This window comes from Oncorhynchus mykiss, chromosome 24, assembly GCF_057628025.1.
Source record: "Oncorhynchus mykiss isolate SJ-2025 chromosome 24, ASM5762802v1, whole genome shotgun sequence".
Taxonomy (NCBI): Eukaryota; Metazoa; Chordata; class Actinopteri; order Salmoniformes; family Salmonidae; genus Oncorhynchus; species Oncorhynchus mykiss.
This window is the reverse complement of record NC_143045.1, coordinates 10,166,569-10,183,058: the sequence shown is the minus strand read 5'-3', so window position 1 is coordinate 10,183,058 and position 16,490 is coordinate 10,166,569. Positions and strand designations below refer to the sequence as shown.

The following is a 16,490-nucleotide window of genomic DNA, read 5'->3' as shown; positions in this document are numbered from 1 at the left end:
ATTATTGTTGTCATCAGAGGTCATCGGGGCTTTGCAGGTCAGGGCATCATCAGGGGACAGTGAAGGGCTGGTTCTGCTGTAATGGAGCCCAGAGACTTTTGTTGGCCCATTTCAGTGTGCTGAGCCAGTGGGAGGAAATGCAGCCTTTACTCTGATGGAAATTGTAATGACATTTACATATGACAATTATATATCCCAGATTGTGTTCGTTGTACACTGCTGAGAGGGAAGTGATACTGTCCTATATTTTATGGTTCTGACACTGCTGACTGGCTAGATGTGATTGTGTGTAGATTTGAACAGAAAGACGATGTTATGACCCCCAAAATCAACATTTTGTCTACTGCAATTCTTCTACGAAAATTGTTTTTTGTCTTACCTTTGATTAGTGCATTGTTGTTGTTTTTGATGTAGGGGTGGGTAGTGTTTGAGGCATTGTGTCTTAGTGACTGGGTGAGAGTGTGACTGTGTTCCAGGTGCCAGTTGTAGGTTACAGGGTGTTGTGGTCTACCGTAGCCAAGCAGGAAGCTGCTTTGTGGGATCATCTCTCTGTCTTCCTCACACGGCTCCTTTTGCAGAGCAGTAGGGATTGTAGGTTCTACAGAATCATTGGGACATAACTTTCTTAAAGAAATGTGAGTATGATCATAATGATGTTTTACTACTTCGTAAAATCGTATTCCATACTAAAACCATTAGACTCTCTCAAATGATTATTTGCAATTTACCTTAGGCCCATATGTAATTCTTCTTACCCTTTATAATATGGTATTACACATTGGGACATAGTTGTATCAAAAGTGTCAATACTTGCTAAAGCAGCATGTTGAAGATATTTTGAGCTGTGACCTCACTCATAACTCAACCCAGAGAAATTACAGAGGTACCAGATAGAGACAGCCCCCGGTGTAACGGAAGATAAACCAATCATACACACTTCCTCCTCGTAGACATAGAGACAGACAGACCTACTGAGGTGGTGACATTTTGAAGACATTTTGGAAACATACAGGGGAAAGGATTCCATATTCAGGTATGTTTTTTTTTTAGAACTCCTATTCTGAAGAGTTGATAGAGACGCTTAAAGAGTTGGCATCACTGGCATTAGAAAGGTTTACAATTTAAAAGGTTTGTTGGAGCCTAAGGATGTGTAAAATGGCACAAAACAACAATAAATCAATATAATTGTGTAAAGGTGTTTTTTTGCGATATGTCTCAATTCAGTAAATAAAGATGTATTTGTCTTTCTATTATGATACAAAATAGAAGTTTGAGTAAAATTAAAATGGCTGACTAGGGACAGAAATGGTGTCTCCTACAATGGCTGTGTATGCTTCCGTGCCTCTACACCTGCATTGCTTGCTGTTTGGGGTTTTAGGCTGGGTTTCTGTACAGCACTTTGAGATATCAGCTGATGTACAAAGGGCTATATAAATACATTTGATTTGATTTGTATGAAATGATACACCAGTTTAATTTCCCCAGGAGAATCGAGAGAAGAGTAAGTAGAATGAAGTGGACCATACTCTTGGCTCATCTGTTGGTGATTTGGACCATGACTGGTACGTTTTGGGAGAATATCTATGAAGAAAAAAAAATACATTGACAGACTGCATAAAAAAAATGTCAGAAATGATTCAACACACCAGTTTTTTTCTGATCACTTTTTATTATTATTCCTGACTAGATTTAATCAGATGGATGACATTTTTTTTTTTTAAAGTACAAGATCACTGATGTCAAGGTCACAAATGCTTTCGGATCTTTTTACTGTGACCCTAACTGATGCTTCCCCCATTCTTTTTACAGTAGCTGAAGATTCAGTCTCAAGTAAGTGACCAGATATAATCCAGGTCCTGTTTTCGATCTAACTATGACATTTTAGGGCATTATCTGGGCACAGATCAGGTTTTCTCCTCGTTTAATTTAATATTCAAAACTATCTAACCGAACTGACTAAAACCCACCATAAGTATTGGCATCCTTGATAGAGATGAGCAGAAAATACTGTATAAAAGAAATAATACAACAACTGAGCTATATTATATGCAGAAAAAAAAATATGGGCAAGTTATATTAATTTATACTAATACAATTGCTCAGATAATATGATTTTGTCATCTGACCGTAGCACCGCCGGGAGTTTGATACATGACGTTGGCATTTAGATTGGAACCGGTGCTATGGTCAGATTGCATGAAAATTGAGCTCTTCGGCCACGGACATCAGTGGTGGGTTTGGTGTTGAAAAACAGAAGCATATGCAGAAAAGTATCTCATACCTACTGTAAAATATGGTGGTGGATCTTTTTGATGTTATGGGGGCTATTTTGTTTCTACTGGTAAGTAACAGGACATTGTAGACAAAAACCTGGTTGCTTCTGCCAGGATCTTCTAGCAAGACCATAAAAACGAGCACTTATCAAAATCCACAAAGAAATGGTTAATTGACCGCAGAATCAGCATTTTGCAATGGCCCTCTTAGGCTCTGGACTTGAACTCCATTTTAAACCTGTAGTTTGAATTGAAAAGGGCCGTCCATAAGAGCAGACGAAGGATATCAAGGATCTGGAAAGATTCTGTGTGGAGGAATGGTCTAGGATCAAATCAAATGGTATTTGTCTAATGCTTCGTAAACAACAGGTGTAGACTAACAGTGAAATGCTTACTTACGAGCCCTTCCCAATGGTGCAGAGAGAAAGAAAGAGAAATAATAACACAAGGAATAAATACACAATGAGTAATGATAACTTGGCTATATATACGGGGCACCAGTACTAGGTCAATGATAACTTGGCTATATATACGAGGCACCAGTACTAGGTCAATGATAACTTGGCTATATATACGGGGTACCAGTACCGAGTCGATGTGCAGGGTACGAGGTAATTGAGGAAGATAAGTACATATAGGTAGTGATAAAGTGGGCAACAGGATAGATGATAAACAGTAACAGCAGTGCATGTGATGAGTCAAAAGTGTGGATCGACGTGTCGTACACGTCGATCCACAGCATCCCAAATATCTTCAATGGGGGACATGTCTGGTGAATATGCAGGCCATGGAAGAACTGGGACGTTTTCAGCTTCCAGGAATTGTTGAAGATCCTTGCGACATGGGGCCGTGCATTATCATGCTGAAACATGAGGTGATGGCGGCAGATGAATGCCAAGACAATGGGCCTCAGGATCTAGTCATGGAATCTCTGTACATTCAAATTGTCATTGATAAAATGCAATCGTGTTCGTTGTCCGAAGCTTATGTCTGCCCATACCATAACCCCACCGCCACCATGGGGCACTCTGGTCACAATGTTGACATCTGCAAACTGTTCACGCACACGACACCATAGACGTGGTCTGCGGTTGTGAGTCTGGTTCAACATACTGCCAAATTCTCTAAAACGTTGTTGGAGGTGGCTTATGGTAGAGAAATAAACATTAAATTCTCTGGCAACAGCTCTGGTGGTCAGCATGCCAATTGCTCGCTCCCTCAAAACTTGAGACATCTGTGGCATTGTGTTGTGTGACAAAACTTCACATTTTAGAGTGGCCTTTTACTGCCCCCAACAAAAGGTGCACCTGTTTATGATCATGCTGTTGAATCGGCTTCTTGATATGCCAAACCTGTCAGGTGGATGGATTATCTTGGCAAAGGAGAAATGCTCACTAACAGGGATGTGCACAACATTTGAGATAAATAAGCTTGTGCGTATGGAACATTTCTGGGATCTTTTATTACAGCACATTAAACATGGGACCAACACTTTCAATGTTGCGTTTATATTTTTGTTCAGTGTTTTTAGCTGTCTTATGGCTTGGGGGTAAAAGCTGTTCAGGGTCCTGTTGGTTCCAGACTTGGTCCATATGTACCACTTGCTGTGCGGTGGCAGAGAGAATAGTCTATGACTAGGGTGACTGGAGTCTTTGAGAATTTTTAGGGTCTTTCTCTGACACCGCCTGGTACAGAGGTCCCGGATGGCAGGGAGCTCGGCCCCAGTGATGTACTGGGCTGTACACACTACCCTCTGTAGCGCTTTGCGGTCAGATGCAAGCAGTTGCCATACCAAGCCGTGATGCAGCCAGTCAAGATGCTCTCAATGATCAAACTTTTTTTAGGATCTGAGGGCCCATGCCGAATCTTTTCAGAGGGGGAAGAGGCGTTGTCGTGCCCTCTTCACGACTGTTGGTGTGTGTGGACCATGATAATTCCTTAGTGATGTGGACACCAAGGAATTTGAAGCTCTCGACCTGCTCCGCTATACCCCCATCTATTTGGATGGGGGCTTGCTTGGCCCTCCGTTTCCTATAGTTCAGAATCAGCTCCTTTTTTCTTGCTGATGTTAAGGGAGATTGTTGTCCTGGCACCACACTGCTAGGTCTCTGATCTGCCAACGTGTTTTCCAATCTCATAAAACATTTTACAAAAAGGCTGTGTAATTATCCTCGCAATCTATCTTTTTAATATTCTTTTGTATTACTTGTTAAACAAAATCTCTTTCTCTGAGCAATTGTATTAGTTGTATTAATTGTATTAGTATTAAATAATCATAAATATTTGAGCATACAGTATAGCTTATTTATTTCATACAGCCTTTTTTGTTTATCTTTATCAAGGGTGCCAATAATTATAGACCTGACTGTATGTCTACCTAATATGCATTTGCTTAAATAACAGAAACAGAGCATGAGGAAAAAGTAGATGGAGAGAAACACGAATATCCCGAAAGGGCTTATCAATCTATCTTATCTAATGCTGGTGTGTTTATTTCTTTAGAACTTAAAATAAAAGTGGAAGAATCCTCCTCGGACAAGATCAAATTATCATGTCCTGATGGTTTCCATTTTCAATCTACTAATGAGACTACTCGAACACTGGAATACAAGGACGAGAACACAAATGAGTATGTATGCGAGAAAGATCCTGTCTCAGAAGAAGACCAGGTCAAAATCTATGTGAAATTTCGGAGTAAGTACAGTACTGCCATTTCCCTCAATGTATAATTATACCTCACAATAATATAAGTCAATGTTTTGTTTTGTGTGTATGCCATTTTAACACACATCATTATAACGTACGTGTATGTGTGGTGTGCTTGTGTGTGTGTGTGTGTGTGTTCCCAGCCTGTGATAACTGCGTCGAGCTGGATACAACTGCGGCTGTAGGGATGGTTGTGGGAGACCTGGTGGCCACTGTCCTGATTGGAGTAGCTGTCTACAGCATCGCCTCACAGCCCAAAGCAACACTGATCACCGGCAAGAAAAGTCAGTGATCACACAAAGGGGAAAAACATAGGATATGTGAACTTGAAATTTGAATGATACCTGACGAGCCCTTACTTTGAACGTTGGGCATAGAATGGAGAAAACTCAGAAGTGAACACTTCTGATTGAGATATTCTTAAAAATGAAATGTTTTACAGTAAACATAAAAAAAATAATACACATGAAGACCATAATCAATCATGTAATGCAATATTTCATTTCTGTCTTTCACCCCTAGCATCTAGCAAAATGGGGCTCATCAACAATGAGGCGAGTGCAAACGAAGACCCCACTGGCAACTATCAGGTAGGTGTTTCCTGGCTTCTTTGAGCCACGATCTTGACATGAACAAAATAACGAGTCAAACTCATTAAGTTATAGCGATGGATTAATCCATTTGTGTCTGTCTGACCTTCTTTCTTTCTTTCTTTCTTTCTTTCTTTCTTTCTTTCTTTCTTTCTTTCTTTCTTTCTTTCTTTCTTTCTTTCTTTCTTTCTTTCTTTCTTTCTTTCTTTCTTTCTTTCTTTCTTTCTTTCTTTCTTTCTTTCTTTCTTTCTTTCTTTCTTTCTTTCTTTCTTTCTTTCTTTCTTTCTTTCTTTCTTTCTTTCTTTCTTTCTTTCTTTCTTTCTTTCTTTCTTTCTTTCTTTCTTTCTTTCTTTCTTTCTTTCTTTCTTTCTTTCTCTCTCTCTCTCTCTCTCTCTCTCTCTCTCTCTCTCTCTCTCTCTCTCTCATAGCCCCTGAATAAAAAGCGCATGGACAGATCTGAGTACAGCACTCTGCCAGAAAGGAGATAAAGAGAAAAATAAAATGTAGAGCACACTCTTTAAGCTCCGTTCGAAGATCCGTTTCGGATTGAAACATAGTGAATAAAGAGGTGAATTGGGAGCTTTAATGTTGTGCGGGCCATCTTCTTCTTTACTAGTATTATTTATCAGCCCGGGACCTATGTTTTTTTTAAGGTTGTGCGTATGACCACACATTTGTCTACAAATAAAATGTGCTCAGTGCTACATTACTTTTACAAACCACAAAATAATTGTTGTAATGCATTGAGTGAAGGCAGAAATCCATGACAAGTCCCTCAACTGTCCATTTGATGTACAGAGTCATTGACTGTTTGCTCTGTTGCTTTGTTTACTTTGATCTACTGCTTTGCACGCGCTAAGATTTCCTTTTGGTACCATCAATTGTATTTGTCCAACTTCACACATGTTTGTTGATTTCCCCAATTTTTATATTGAGAATTTGTTTGGCTAATAGGTTAATATTACTGTATGTAGACATATATACATTTTCCTTGTATTTATATTTGTTTTCATTTAGGCTGTTTTGTCATTCCATGACGTAAGATAATTTGTTATTTGCTTTTATAGTCCTAGCTGATACCTTTTTTCAACCTGTGTACAGAAAATGTTTGACGAATTCAGGTGTACCATGGGGAGAGGAGGTTTGTTGTGAATTCAGGTGTACCATGGGGAGCGGAGGTTTGTTGTGAATTCAGGTGTACCATGGGGATCGAAGATTTGTTGTGAATTCAGGTGTACCATAGGGAGTGAAGGTTTGTTGTGAATTCAGGTGTACCATAGGGAGTGAAGATTTGTTGTGAATTCAGGTGTACCATGGGGAAGGAGGTTTGTTATGAACTCAGGTGTACCATGGGGAGCTGAGGTTTGTTGTGAATTCAGGTGTACCATGGGGAGTGAAGGTTTGTTGTGAATTCAGGTGTACCATGGGGAGTGAAGGTTTGTTGTGAATTCAGGTGTACCATGGGGAAGGAGGTTTGTTATGAACTCAGGTGTACCATGGGGAGCTGAGGTTTGTTGTGAATTCAGGTGTACCATGGGGAGCGGAGGTTTGTTGTGAATTCAGGTGTACCATGGGGAGTGAAGGTTCGTTGTGAATTCAGGTGTACCATGGGGAGTGAAGGTTTGTTGTGAATTCAGGTGTACTATGTGGAAGGAGGTTTGTTATGAACTCAGGTGTACCATGGGGAGCTGAGGTTTGTTGTGAATTCAGGTGTACCATGGGGAGTGGAGGTTTGTTGTGAATTCAGGTGTACCATGGGGAGCTGAGGTTTGTTGTGAATTCAGGTGTACCATGGGGAGCGGAGGTTTGTTGTGAATTCAGGTGTACCATGGGGAGTGGAGGTTTGTTGTGAATTCAGGTGTACCATGGGGAAGGAGGTTTGTTATGAATTTAGGTGTACCATGGGGAGAGGAGGTTTGTTATGAATTCAGGTGTACCATGGGGGAGCGAAGGTTTGTTATGAACTCAGGAGTACCATGGGAAAAGGAGGTTTGTTATGAATTCCAAAGCCCTCACTCATCACTGTACCCTCTATATGAGAGTGGGCTGGCCTTCCTAAGCTCTTCGGAGACATAGTCATTGGTTACGTCTTCATTGATCAGGCCATACTGAGACAGCCCCCTTTTTACCTGTGTACCTACATTGTCCAGCAGACAAATGACAACAATTGGCTACGCTCACAGGACTGTATCTTGTTGACTGTGCCCGTACAGAGTTTGGTATAACAAATTTAAAAAGCATTCCAGTTTTCTTGCCCTTCCACTTGGAACAAGATACAAAAGGACAATAAATTGCAGGAGCTCGTGTCCTTGAATTAGCTTAAGGCTAGGGTCAAATCTATGGTGGACAATAAAGTGTGTGTGTGTGTGTGCTTCTCTTTTGGCCAGGTCTCTCTTGGAAAATAGTTTTTTCATCTCAACGAGACTAACCTGGTGAAAAGAATACAAATAACATAAATAATGAAATGCAAATTAAATGAAAAGTTGGTCACAAAATACACGTTCACTGATTGTGACTTGTTATTTCTGGTTTCATCCTACTTTTTATGAGATCTTTAAGTGAGTCAGTAATTTTTTTTTCGATCTGACTATTCCACTTATTTACTACCACACAGAGAGCAGCTTTAGTGAAGGGTTTGCTCTACAGGAAGCCCAAATGTGTCAGATATTCTAATGGAACAGAGCACATGATATATGAGATGCTTTTCGAGTGTGGTTATGGGGGTTTACTTCTGCTAGTCTACAAAGTGCGGTTTCCTAACGGAGCTTAGAGAGGAGATCAAACGGAAAGAGCTCAAACAACACAGAGCTCACAGCGTGCACAACCAACACCCACATATCCATGTTCACATCACACACACACACACAGACAGACAGACCTACACATAGACAGACAAACACACAGACCTACACACGCACACAAATCAACCACACTTGCAAACAGACACATTTAACACAACACTCAAATTCTCCAAATGAACCACTGTTGATCAGATTTAACAGATTTCATTCACTCCGGTGTTCCAGGTGTGCACGCTCCATGTTCTTGGTCTTCACTCTGGACCATAATTAGATTCATCAGCTGTGCAAGTGCTGGGCTTGATTGATCTATCCAGTCACTCATTGATACAAAATGGTAGGAAGCAACTATAGACACCTACACTTGAATGTCGTAAGAAGTTCTTTATTCTTGTCAAAAGAAGTTTTTTTAAATGCATCCAGTAGACATTATTTTCACTACATTCTTGCAACACAAAGTTAGTGTAAGGCAAAAAAAAAAAAAAGTTTTCTTTCCACTGATGCGGGTAAGTAAAGTCTGCCTACACTCATATGTGACGTGTTTCCGATGAGATCCTCATGATTAGCAACAGAGAGACCTGGCCAATCATCCACCATCATTTCCAGTAAGCGTAAGGGGTGCAGGCATCTGCGGCTTAAGGCATGACAGCCGACTGAAGATAAAGAACCGCAAACTAGCTAGACTCTTTAATCGCATGACACTACACTTCATAAAACAAACATTTCCTTTGTGTCATAGTGGCTCACAATGAAGTAGTTCTATTTTGGTTTCATCTGACCATATGACATTCTCCCAATCTTCTTCTGGATCATCCAAATGCTCTCTAGCAAACTTCAGACGGGCCTGGACACGTCTGGCACTGCAGGATTTGAGTCCCTGGTGGCGTAGTGTGTTACTGATGGTAGGCTTTGTTACTTTGGTCCCAGCTCTCTGCAGGTCATTCACTAGGTCCCCCCGTGTGGCTCTGGGATTTTTGCTCACCGTTCTTGTGATCATTTTGACCCCACGGAGTGAGATCTTGCGTGGAGCCCCAGATCGACGGAGATTATCAGTGGTCTTGTATGTCTTCCATTTCCTAATAATTGCTCCCACAGTTGATTTCTTCAAACCAAGCTGCTTACCTATTGCAGATTCAGTCTTCCCAGCCTGGTGCAGGTCTACAATTTGGTTTCTGGTGTCCTTTGACAGCTCTTTGGTCTTGGCCATAGTGGATTTTGGAGTGTGACTGTTTGAGGTTGTGGACAGGTGTCTTTTATACTGATAACAAGTTCAAACAGGTGCCATTAATACAGGTAACGAGTGGAGGACAGAGGAGCCTCTTAAAGGAGAAGTTACAGGTCTGTGAGAGCCAGAAATCTTGCTTGTTTGTAGGTGACCAAATACTTATTTTCCACCATAATTTGCAAATAAATTCATTACAAATCCTACAATGTGATTTTCTGGATTTTTTTTCTCATTTTGTCTGTCATAGTTGAAGTGTACCTATGATGAAAAGTACAGGCCTCTCTCATCTTTTTAAGTGGGAGAACTTGCACAATTGGTGGCTGACTAAATACTTTTTTTGCCCCACTGTATATGTGCCAATACGCTAGCTGCATAAAACATTAAGAACACCTGCTCTTTCCATGTCATAGACTGACCAGGTGAATCCAGGTGAATGCTGTGATCCCTTATTGACTTCACTTGTTAAATCCACTTCAATCAGTGTAGTTGAAGGGAGACAGGTTAAAGAAGGATTTTCAAGCTTTGACATGGATTGAGACATGGATTGTGTGTGTGCCATTCAGAGGGTGAATGGGCAAGACAACAGTGTCCTGTGTGTATCAAGAATGGTCCAACACCCACAGAACATCCGGCCAACTTGACACTACTGTGGCAAGCCTTGGAGTCTACATTAGCCAGCATCCCTGTGGAACGCTTTCGACACCTTGTAGCCCATAACCCAATGAATTGATGCTGTTCTAAGTGCAAAAGGGGGTTCAACTCAATATTAGGATGGTGTTTTGTACACTCAGTGTATATACAGGCAGCATTAACATTGTGAGGAGGAAGAACTTGGCATCTGCAAGCATTGATACCATTTTACAACAGTTGATCTACACAGATAGGTACAAGTTGTTTTTCAGTACAGCAAACATCCAAAAGTCGTTACAAAGATCTTCCTACCTTTGTCTCTATTTTCCAGAGCAACACTATGTTGATCACTATTATCGCTAGTTACAGTAATTCTGAACTATAGTTTTAACTAAATCATGATATCACACTTTTTACACATCAAGCTCAAATAAGAAGCTCTTTAAGTCTATGCTAAGAACTACAGAGCCTTCTCCCCTCCTCTTTGATGGTAGGGTGAGCTGAGGCCTGCTGGTCCAGGGCATCAGAGGGGTCCTAGAGAACAGGTGTGGTCTGGTGAGAGGATAGTCTACCCAGTCCTGTGGGTAGCGTAGATATCTCTGCTGCAGGTTGCCACGCTAAGGGGCTGTCAGGGGGGAAATAAAGGCTTTAGGTGACTGCTGTAGCTATTTGTTGTTGTTAATTAAGTCAGATTCACAGATCAGTTGAAGTCAGATTCACAGGTCAGTTTAAGTCAGATTCACAGATCAGTTGAAGTCAGATTCACAGGTCAGTTGAAGTCAGATTCACAAGTCAGTTTAAGTCAGATTCACAGATCAGTTGAAGTCAGATTCACAGGTCAGTTTAAGTCAGATTCACAGGTCAGTTTAAGTCAGATTCACAGGTCAGTTTAAGTCAGATTCACAGGTCAGTTGAAGTCAGATTCACAGGTCAGTTTAAGTCAGATTCACAGATCAGTTGAAGTCAGATTCACAGGTCAGTTTAAGTCAGATTCACAGGTCAATTGAAGTCAGATTCACAGGTCAGTTGAAGTCAGATTCACAGGTCAGTTTAAGTCAGATTCACAGGTCAGTTTAAGTCAGATTCACAGGTCAGTTGAAGTCAGATTCACAGGTCAATTGAAGTCAGATTCACAGGTCAGTTGAAGTCAGATTCACAGGTCAGTTGAAGTCAGATTCACAGGTCAGTTGAAGTCAGATTCACAGGTCAGTTGAAGTCAGATTCACAGGTCAGTTGAAGTCAGATTCACAGGTCAGTTGAAGTCAGATTCACAGATCAGTTGAAGTCAGATTCACAGGTCAGTTGAAGTCAGATTCACAGGTCAGTTTAAGTCAGATTCACAGATCAGTTGAAGTCAGATTCACAGGTCAGTTTAAGTCAGATTCACAGGTCAGTTTAAGTCAGATTCACAGGTCAGTTTAAGTCAGATTCACAGGTCAGTTGAAGTCAGATTCACAGGTCAGTTTAAGTCAGATTCACAGGTCAGTTGAAGTCAGATTCACAGGTCAGTTTAAGTCAGATTCACAGATCAGTTGAAATCAGATTCACAGGTCAGTTTAAGTCAGATTCACAGATCAGTTTAAGTCAGATTCACAGATCAGTTGAAGTCAGATTCACAGGTCAGTTGAAGTCAGATTCACAGGTCAGTTGAAGTCAGATTCACAGGTCAGTTGAAGTCAGATTCACAGGTCAGTTGAAGTCAGATTCACAGATCAGTTGAAGTCAGATTCACAGGTCAGTTGAAGTCAGATTCACAGGTCAGTTGAAGTCAGATTCACAGGTCAGTTTCCATTGCAACAACACTCTTTTTTTATGCATCTTCACCAGAAGTATTGTGAATAGCTAGCCTAGACCATCTCCCTAACATGCTGACAGACATTGGCTAACCATGAGGCGTGGAATGAAGAATAGGTAGGAGATACGGATGGAATAAAAGCACAAAATACAGATGGAGAGATGGACAAGAGGTGGTGGTCGACAGCCTACTTCATAGTCAGGACTTGGCACCACTGGTGGACCACGGCCTGCTGAGCGGTACGTCTCTAAGGTGAAAACCAAATATAAATTATTATAAATAAATCAACTATTCGCTGTACCAATAAGAAATGATCAATACTATGCCACAGAGGAATTTATGTTTTTATGATGTGTGAATACTTTGCTGTCGAGTAGTCCTGGGTATGGTCAAATTAAATAGTTGAGAGTGCTCCCTATCACCAAGTGCCACTGTTGGCTGATGGATAATCAGATGGTAACAGTTTTTGGGGTGCAGCAGGTCCAGACTTCTTCTGAGCCCAGCTATACACAATGAAGATGACCCCTCCTGTCACCAGCAGGTCCCCAACAATAGCCCCGGTAACCAGAGTCGCATCCAGCTCAACGCAGTTTTCACACACTGCAACACCAAAAACAATACAGATAGGGTTAGTAGTCAAATTGTGTTAAAACATGGGTGTATGAAAGGAAGAAGAAGATGAGTCAATGGGTGTATATATTTCCTTTGCTTTTATCACTCTTATCTAATGTAAATGAGAAGTCATCTTTTTTCGTTAACTCACCCCCCGGGACATGTCATAGCAACAATGCTTCTCAAGAAGGATACACACCCTGAAACAAACAACAATTGACATTACCACGTACTCTTTACATTTATTTATTTAATGCATAAGAAAAAGTATTTACTTCACAGCTAACTTTTTTTTTAAACTAACATTGAATTATTGAATTGACACCAAACAAAACATTCAACATTACAGTTTTTCTCAATCATGTACAAGCAGTTGTTTGTAACAATGTTGTCGATCTTCAAAACAGAGTCCACAAGACACAGAACTCTGTGGCCTGTTGGAAAACAGTCAATGTAGTTGCCTTCTCAAAACATATGCAGTACATTTATCAAAACTACATTATACCGTCAAAATTACAAATACATTTATCCAAAGAACACGACTGCCTGCAAAAAGATAGACACAACTATACATATCTCTTGATTCCAAGCAGACAAAACAGAAAGTTAGTCTGTCTTTAAAAAATCCCAGTAGATCAATACATTTTCTTTGCAGTCACTTAATCATGATGATAAAACATTTGAGTGCAACTATCCAAAAGTGCAGAATTATGGGGAACTATTCTCCTTTGACACATATTTCTCCAAACAATTTCATACACAAAATATTATTCCTGTTTTTTTTTTAAATGCACATCGTTCATTGGTATCATCACAATCCAATTCCATGTATTCAATGCAAAAGGTTATACTTTTGCAGACTTTTCATTGGTGCACTGAAACACAATCCACAATAGAAATATGGAAGGTTGAGGACAATGGAGGAACACACTTGACATGCATGTATAGGCCTAAATCCACATTAAAGCAAAGCTCTATAATGAAAGGACACAATGTTGGCTATGATGACTTAGGAGTAACCCAAGGTTATGTAAAAGTAACCCAACTTCATTGTCTGCAATATTGTGAAAAATCATAACAATTACACATAGATCTTTCCATATATTGTACATGGTATGACACTGATGTGAGACTTTTTGTGCAGTAGTAGTTACTGATTGCAGGAAACATTTATCTTCTGATGAAAACAATGTGTTAATATTCTTGAACTGAACACTAGACAGTGAGTTTTGTATTCACTGATGACATTTGTATTTAAAGTTTTGCAAAAGGTGGGGTATTATATGCAAGTCAGGTACTAAGGCAATAACACGATCAGAAGTTCTGTAAATCTATTTGAGCATTTGATCATTGATGCTTGTACACTATTGAGAAGAACTGTAAATACTTTCAATATATAACTAAACCATATATTTTTTTGTTCAATACAATCAATCTCTACATTGTAATACATGTAAATATAGGACAACTGATTTGAACAAAGAAGCCATAGAAACCATCTCAACCTGATTTTTGTCCCTGCACAGCAGTGATGGCGACCATGAAGAAGATGAGCACACCACTCATGTTAACTCTGTTCATGTCTTCTCTGTCTCTCAAGGTAAGTCAAGTGTATTTTTGTTATTGTATTCTGTCTGAATTTAAGTGCTGGAGATCTACAGTACTTATGTGAATATAGTCTGAAAATGTTGTGTTTAGAAAAGTCAATAGTTCTCTCAAAGCCCGCTCTCTCTTTGCCTCTCTCTCTCTCTCTCTCTCTCTCTCTCTCTCTCTCTCTCTCTCTCTCTCTCTCTCTCTCTCTCTCTCTCTCTCTCTCTCTCTCTCTCTCTCTCTCAGGAAGAGATTTTTTCAAGATGAGGTTTTGATTGTTCTGCTGTTACACACCTCTTTCCGTAGGCTTTACACTGAATATAGAAATATAGTAATTTAGTAGTTAAGGAAATGATTCAAATAATTAGAAAAATTGAACAGCATATTCATTATTTGATCTAACTTCAAATCGCATTTACTGTATTGTGTTTTTGAAGGTGTTTTTTTTATGTTGTGTAGTAATAGCAAACATTTTGACAAAATATATTTATATATGTATACATATATAATGAGAAATACATTATGTACTATAAAGAAGGAACTGGGACCAGGGGTAGGGCAACTTAATATGGAGAAGGCCACACCATAGGACAGTTGTGCCCTCTGCTGGATTCAGTCAGTGAACTACTGTAATGATGAGTACTCAGTACTGTAAATGAAAAGGTTGACAAATGCCATATACAGTAATAAATGAATACTAATTTTCCTGTGATGTTCATAAATATTGTAGGCTACATTCCTAATTATTTGCTATTTGACAATTCCGTTACTCTAGCTTTGATTTGTGAAATAAATAAATAAATAAATGCAATGCATGACCTATAACCTACATGGAATTCTATTGGCACAAATGTTGGTTACTTGGTTGGTGATTTGTTAATAACAGACTTATTTTAGCTGCACAGCTAGTAACAATGTAAATCGTACCAGGAGGCCACCAAAACATTAAATATAGGGCCTATTCATTACTATTTCAAATGTCAGCATTATATTCCAAGCATTTGCAACAAATGGCAGTTAAAGGGATAGGGAGGTATGATGAGGATGTGGAGACTATAGGTAGACATCATAGTGGGTCTACAGTGCATTCGGAAAGTATTTAGACCCCTTGACCTTTTCCACATTTTGTTACGTTTTACAGTCTTATTCTAAAAAATGTTTTTAATAAATATTATCTCATCAATCTACACACAAATCCCCATAATGACAAAGCAAAAACAGGTTTTTAGAGATGTTTGCAAATGTATAAAAAAAATGTTTAAACTACCTGGTTCCCTTTGCTATGAGACATGAAATTGAGCTCAGGTGCATCCTGTTTCCATTGATCATCCTTGAGATGTTTCTACAAATTGTTTGGAGTCCACCTGTGGTAAATTGACAGTTGACAGTGCATGTCAGAGCAAAAACCAAGCCAGAGGTCAAAGGAATTGTCCATAGAACTCCGAGACAGGATTGTGTCGAGGCACAGATCTGGGGAAGGGTACCAAAAACATTCTGCAGCATTGAAGGTCCCGAAGAACACAGTGACCTCCATCATTCTTAAATCGAAGAAGTTTGGAACCACCAAGACTATTCCTAGAGATGGCTGCACAGCCAAACTGAGCAATCGGGGGAGAAAGGCCTTGGTCAGGGAGGTGACCAAGAACCTGATGGTCACTCTGACAGAGCTCCAGAGTTTCTCTGTGGGAGAACCTTTCAGAAGGACAACCATCTCTGCAGCACTCCACCAATCAGGCCTTTATGGTAGAGTGGGGCTAGGAAACACTGTCACCACCGATAAATCCGTGATAATTGAGAATTTCACTAAGCATTTTTCTACGGCTGGACATGCTTTCCACCTGGCTACCCCTACCCCGGCCAACAGCCCTGCACCCCCCACAGCAACTTGCCCAAACCTCCCCATTTCTCCTTCACCCAAATCCAGATAGCTGATGTTCTGAAAGAGCTGCAAAATCTGGACCCCTACAAATCAGCCAGACAATCTGGACACTCTCTTTCTAAAATTATCCGCTGATTTATTTTGATTTTCCCATGATGTCAAGCAAAGAGGCACCGAGTTTGAAGGTAGGCCTTGAAATACATCCACAGGTACACCTTCAATTGAGTCAAATAATGTAAATTAGCCTATCAGAAGCTTCTAAAGCTATGACATAATTTTCTGGAATTTTCCAAGCTGTTTAAAGGCACTGTCAACTTAGTGTATGTAAACTTCTGACCCACTGGAATTGTGATACAGTGAATTATATGTGAAATAATCTGTCTGTAAACAAT

General features: G+C 39.9%; 2 protein-coding genes across 3 annotated transcripts; one reads left to right on the top strand and one right to left on the bottom strand.

The window, feature by feature from the left end:
* Positions 1-238: 238 nt before the first annotated feature.
* On the top strand, positions 239-8,069 carry LOC110503669 (T-cell surface glycoprotein CD3 delta chain). Of its 2 annotated transcripts, XM_021582112.3 has the most exons (8): positions 239-635; positions 951-1,033; positions 1,486-1,562; positions 1,810-1,830; positions 4,776-4,967; positions 5,123-5,263; positions 5,502-5,569; positions 5,998-8,069. In XM_021582112.3, the coding sequence occupies exons 3-8, from the start codon at positions 1,511-1,513 to the stop codon at positions 6,055-6,057; spliced, it is 534 nt and encodes a 177-aa protein (XP_021437787.3). In that variant the 5' UTR covers positions 239-635; positions 951-1,033; positions 1,486-1,510; the 3' UTR covers positions 6,058-8,069. The 2 variants fall into 2 exon arrangements, with proteins under 2 accessions (XP_021437787.3, XP_090074352.1); XM_090218226.1 differs by lacking the exon at positions 239-635 and having other exon boundaries at positions 853-1,033.
* Positions 8,070-10,701: 2,632 nt separating this feature from the next.
* On the bottom strand, positions 10,702-14,314 carry LOC110503670 (T-cell surface glycoprotein CD3 epsilon chain-like). Its single transcript, XM_090218227.1, has 4 exons — positions 14,135-14,314; positions 12,482-12,617; positions 12,209-12,266; positions 10,702-10,847 (listed from the first exon to the last, which is right to left on the bottom strand). Exons 1-4 carry the CDS (start codon positions 14,208-14,210, stop codon positions 10,791-10,793), a joined length of 327 nt encoding a protein of 108 aa, XP_090074353.1. The 5' UTR covers positions 14,211-14,314; the 3' UTR covers positions 10,702-10,790.
* Positions 14,315-16,490: the final 2,176 nt, after the last annotated feature.

Bases quoted from the DNA above. Each gene is read 5' to 3' on its own strand.
- LOC110503670 (XM_090218227.1), bottom strand. From the start codon at position 14,210: ATGAACAGAGTTAACATGAGTGGTGTGCTCATCTTCTTCATGGTCGCC. The intron at 12,618-14,134 runs GTTGAGATGGTT...TTGGTGTTGCAG, and splicing joins TGTGCAGGGACAAAAATCAG to TGTGTGAAAACTGCGTTGAG. The intron at 12,267-12,481 runs ACTGTTACCATC...GGTTTTCACCTT, and splicing joins GGACCTGCTGCACCCCAAAA to AGAGACGTACCGCTCAGCAG.
- LOC110503669 (XM_021582112.3), top strand. From the start codon at position 1,511: ATGAAGTGGACCATACTCTTGGCTCATCTGTTGGTGATTTGGACCATG. The intron at 4,968-5,122 runs GTAAGTACAGTA...GTGTGTTCCCAG, and splicing joins AATCTATGTGAAATTTCGGA to CCTGTGATAACTGCGTCGAG. The intron at 5,264-5,501 runs GTCAGTGATCAC...TTTCACCCCTAG, and splicing joins ACTGATCACCGGCAAGAAAA to CATCTAGCAAAATGGGGCTC.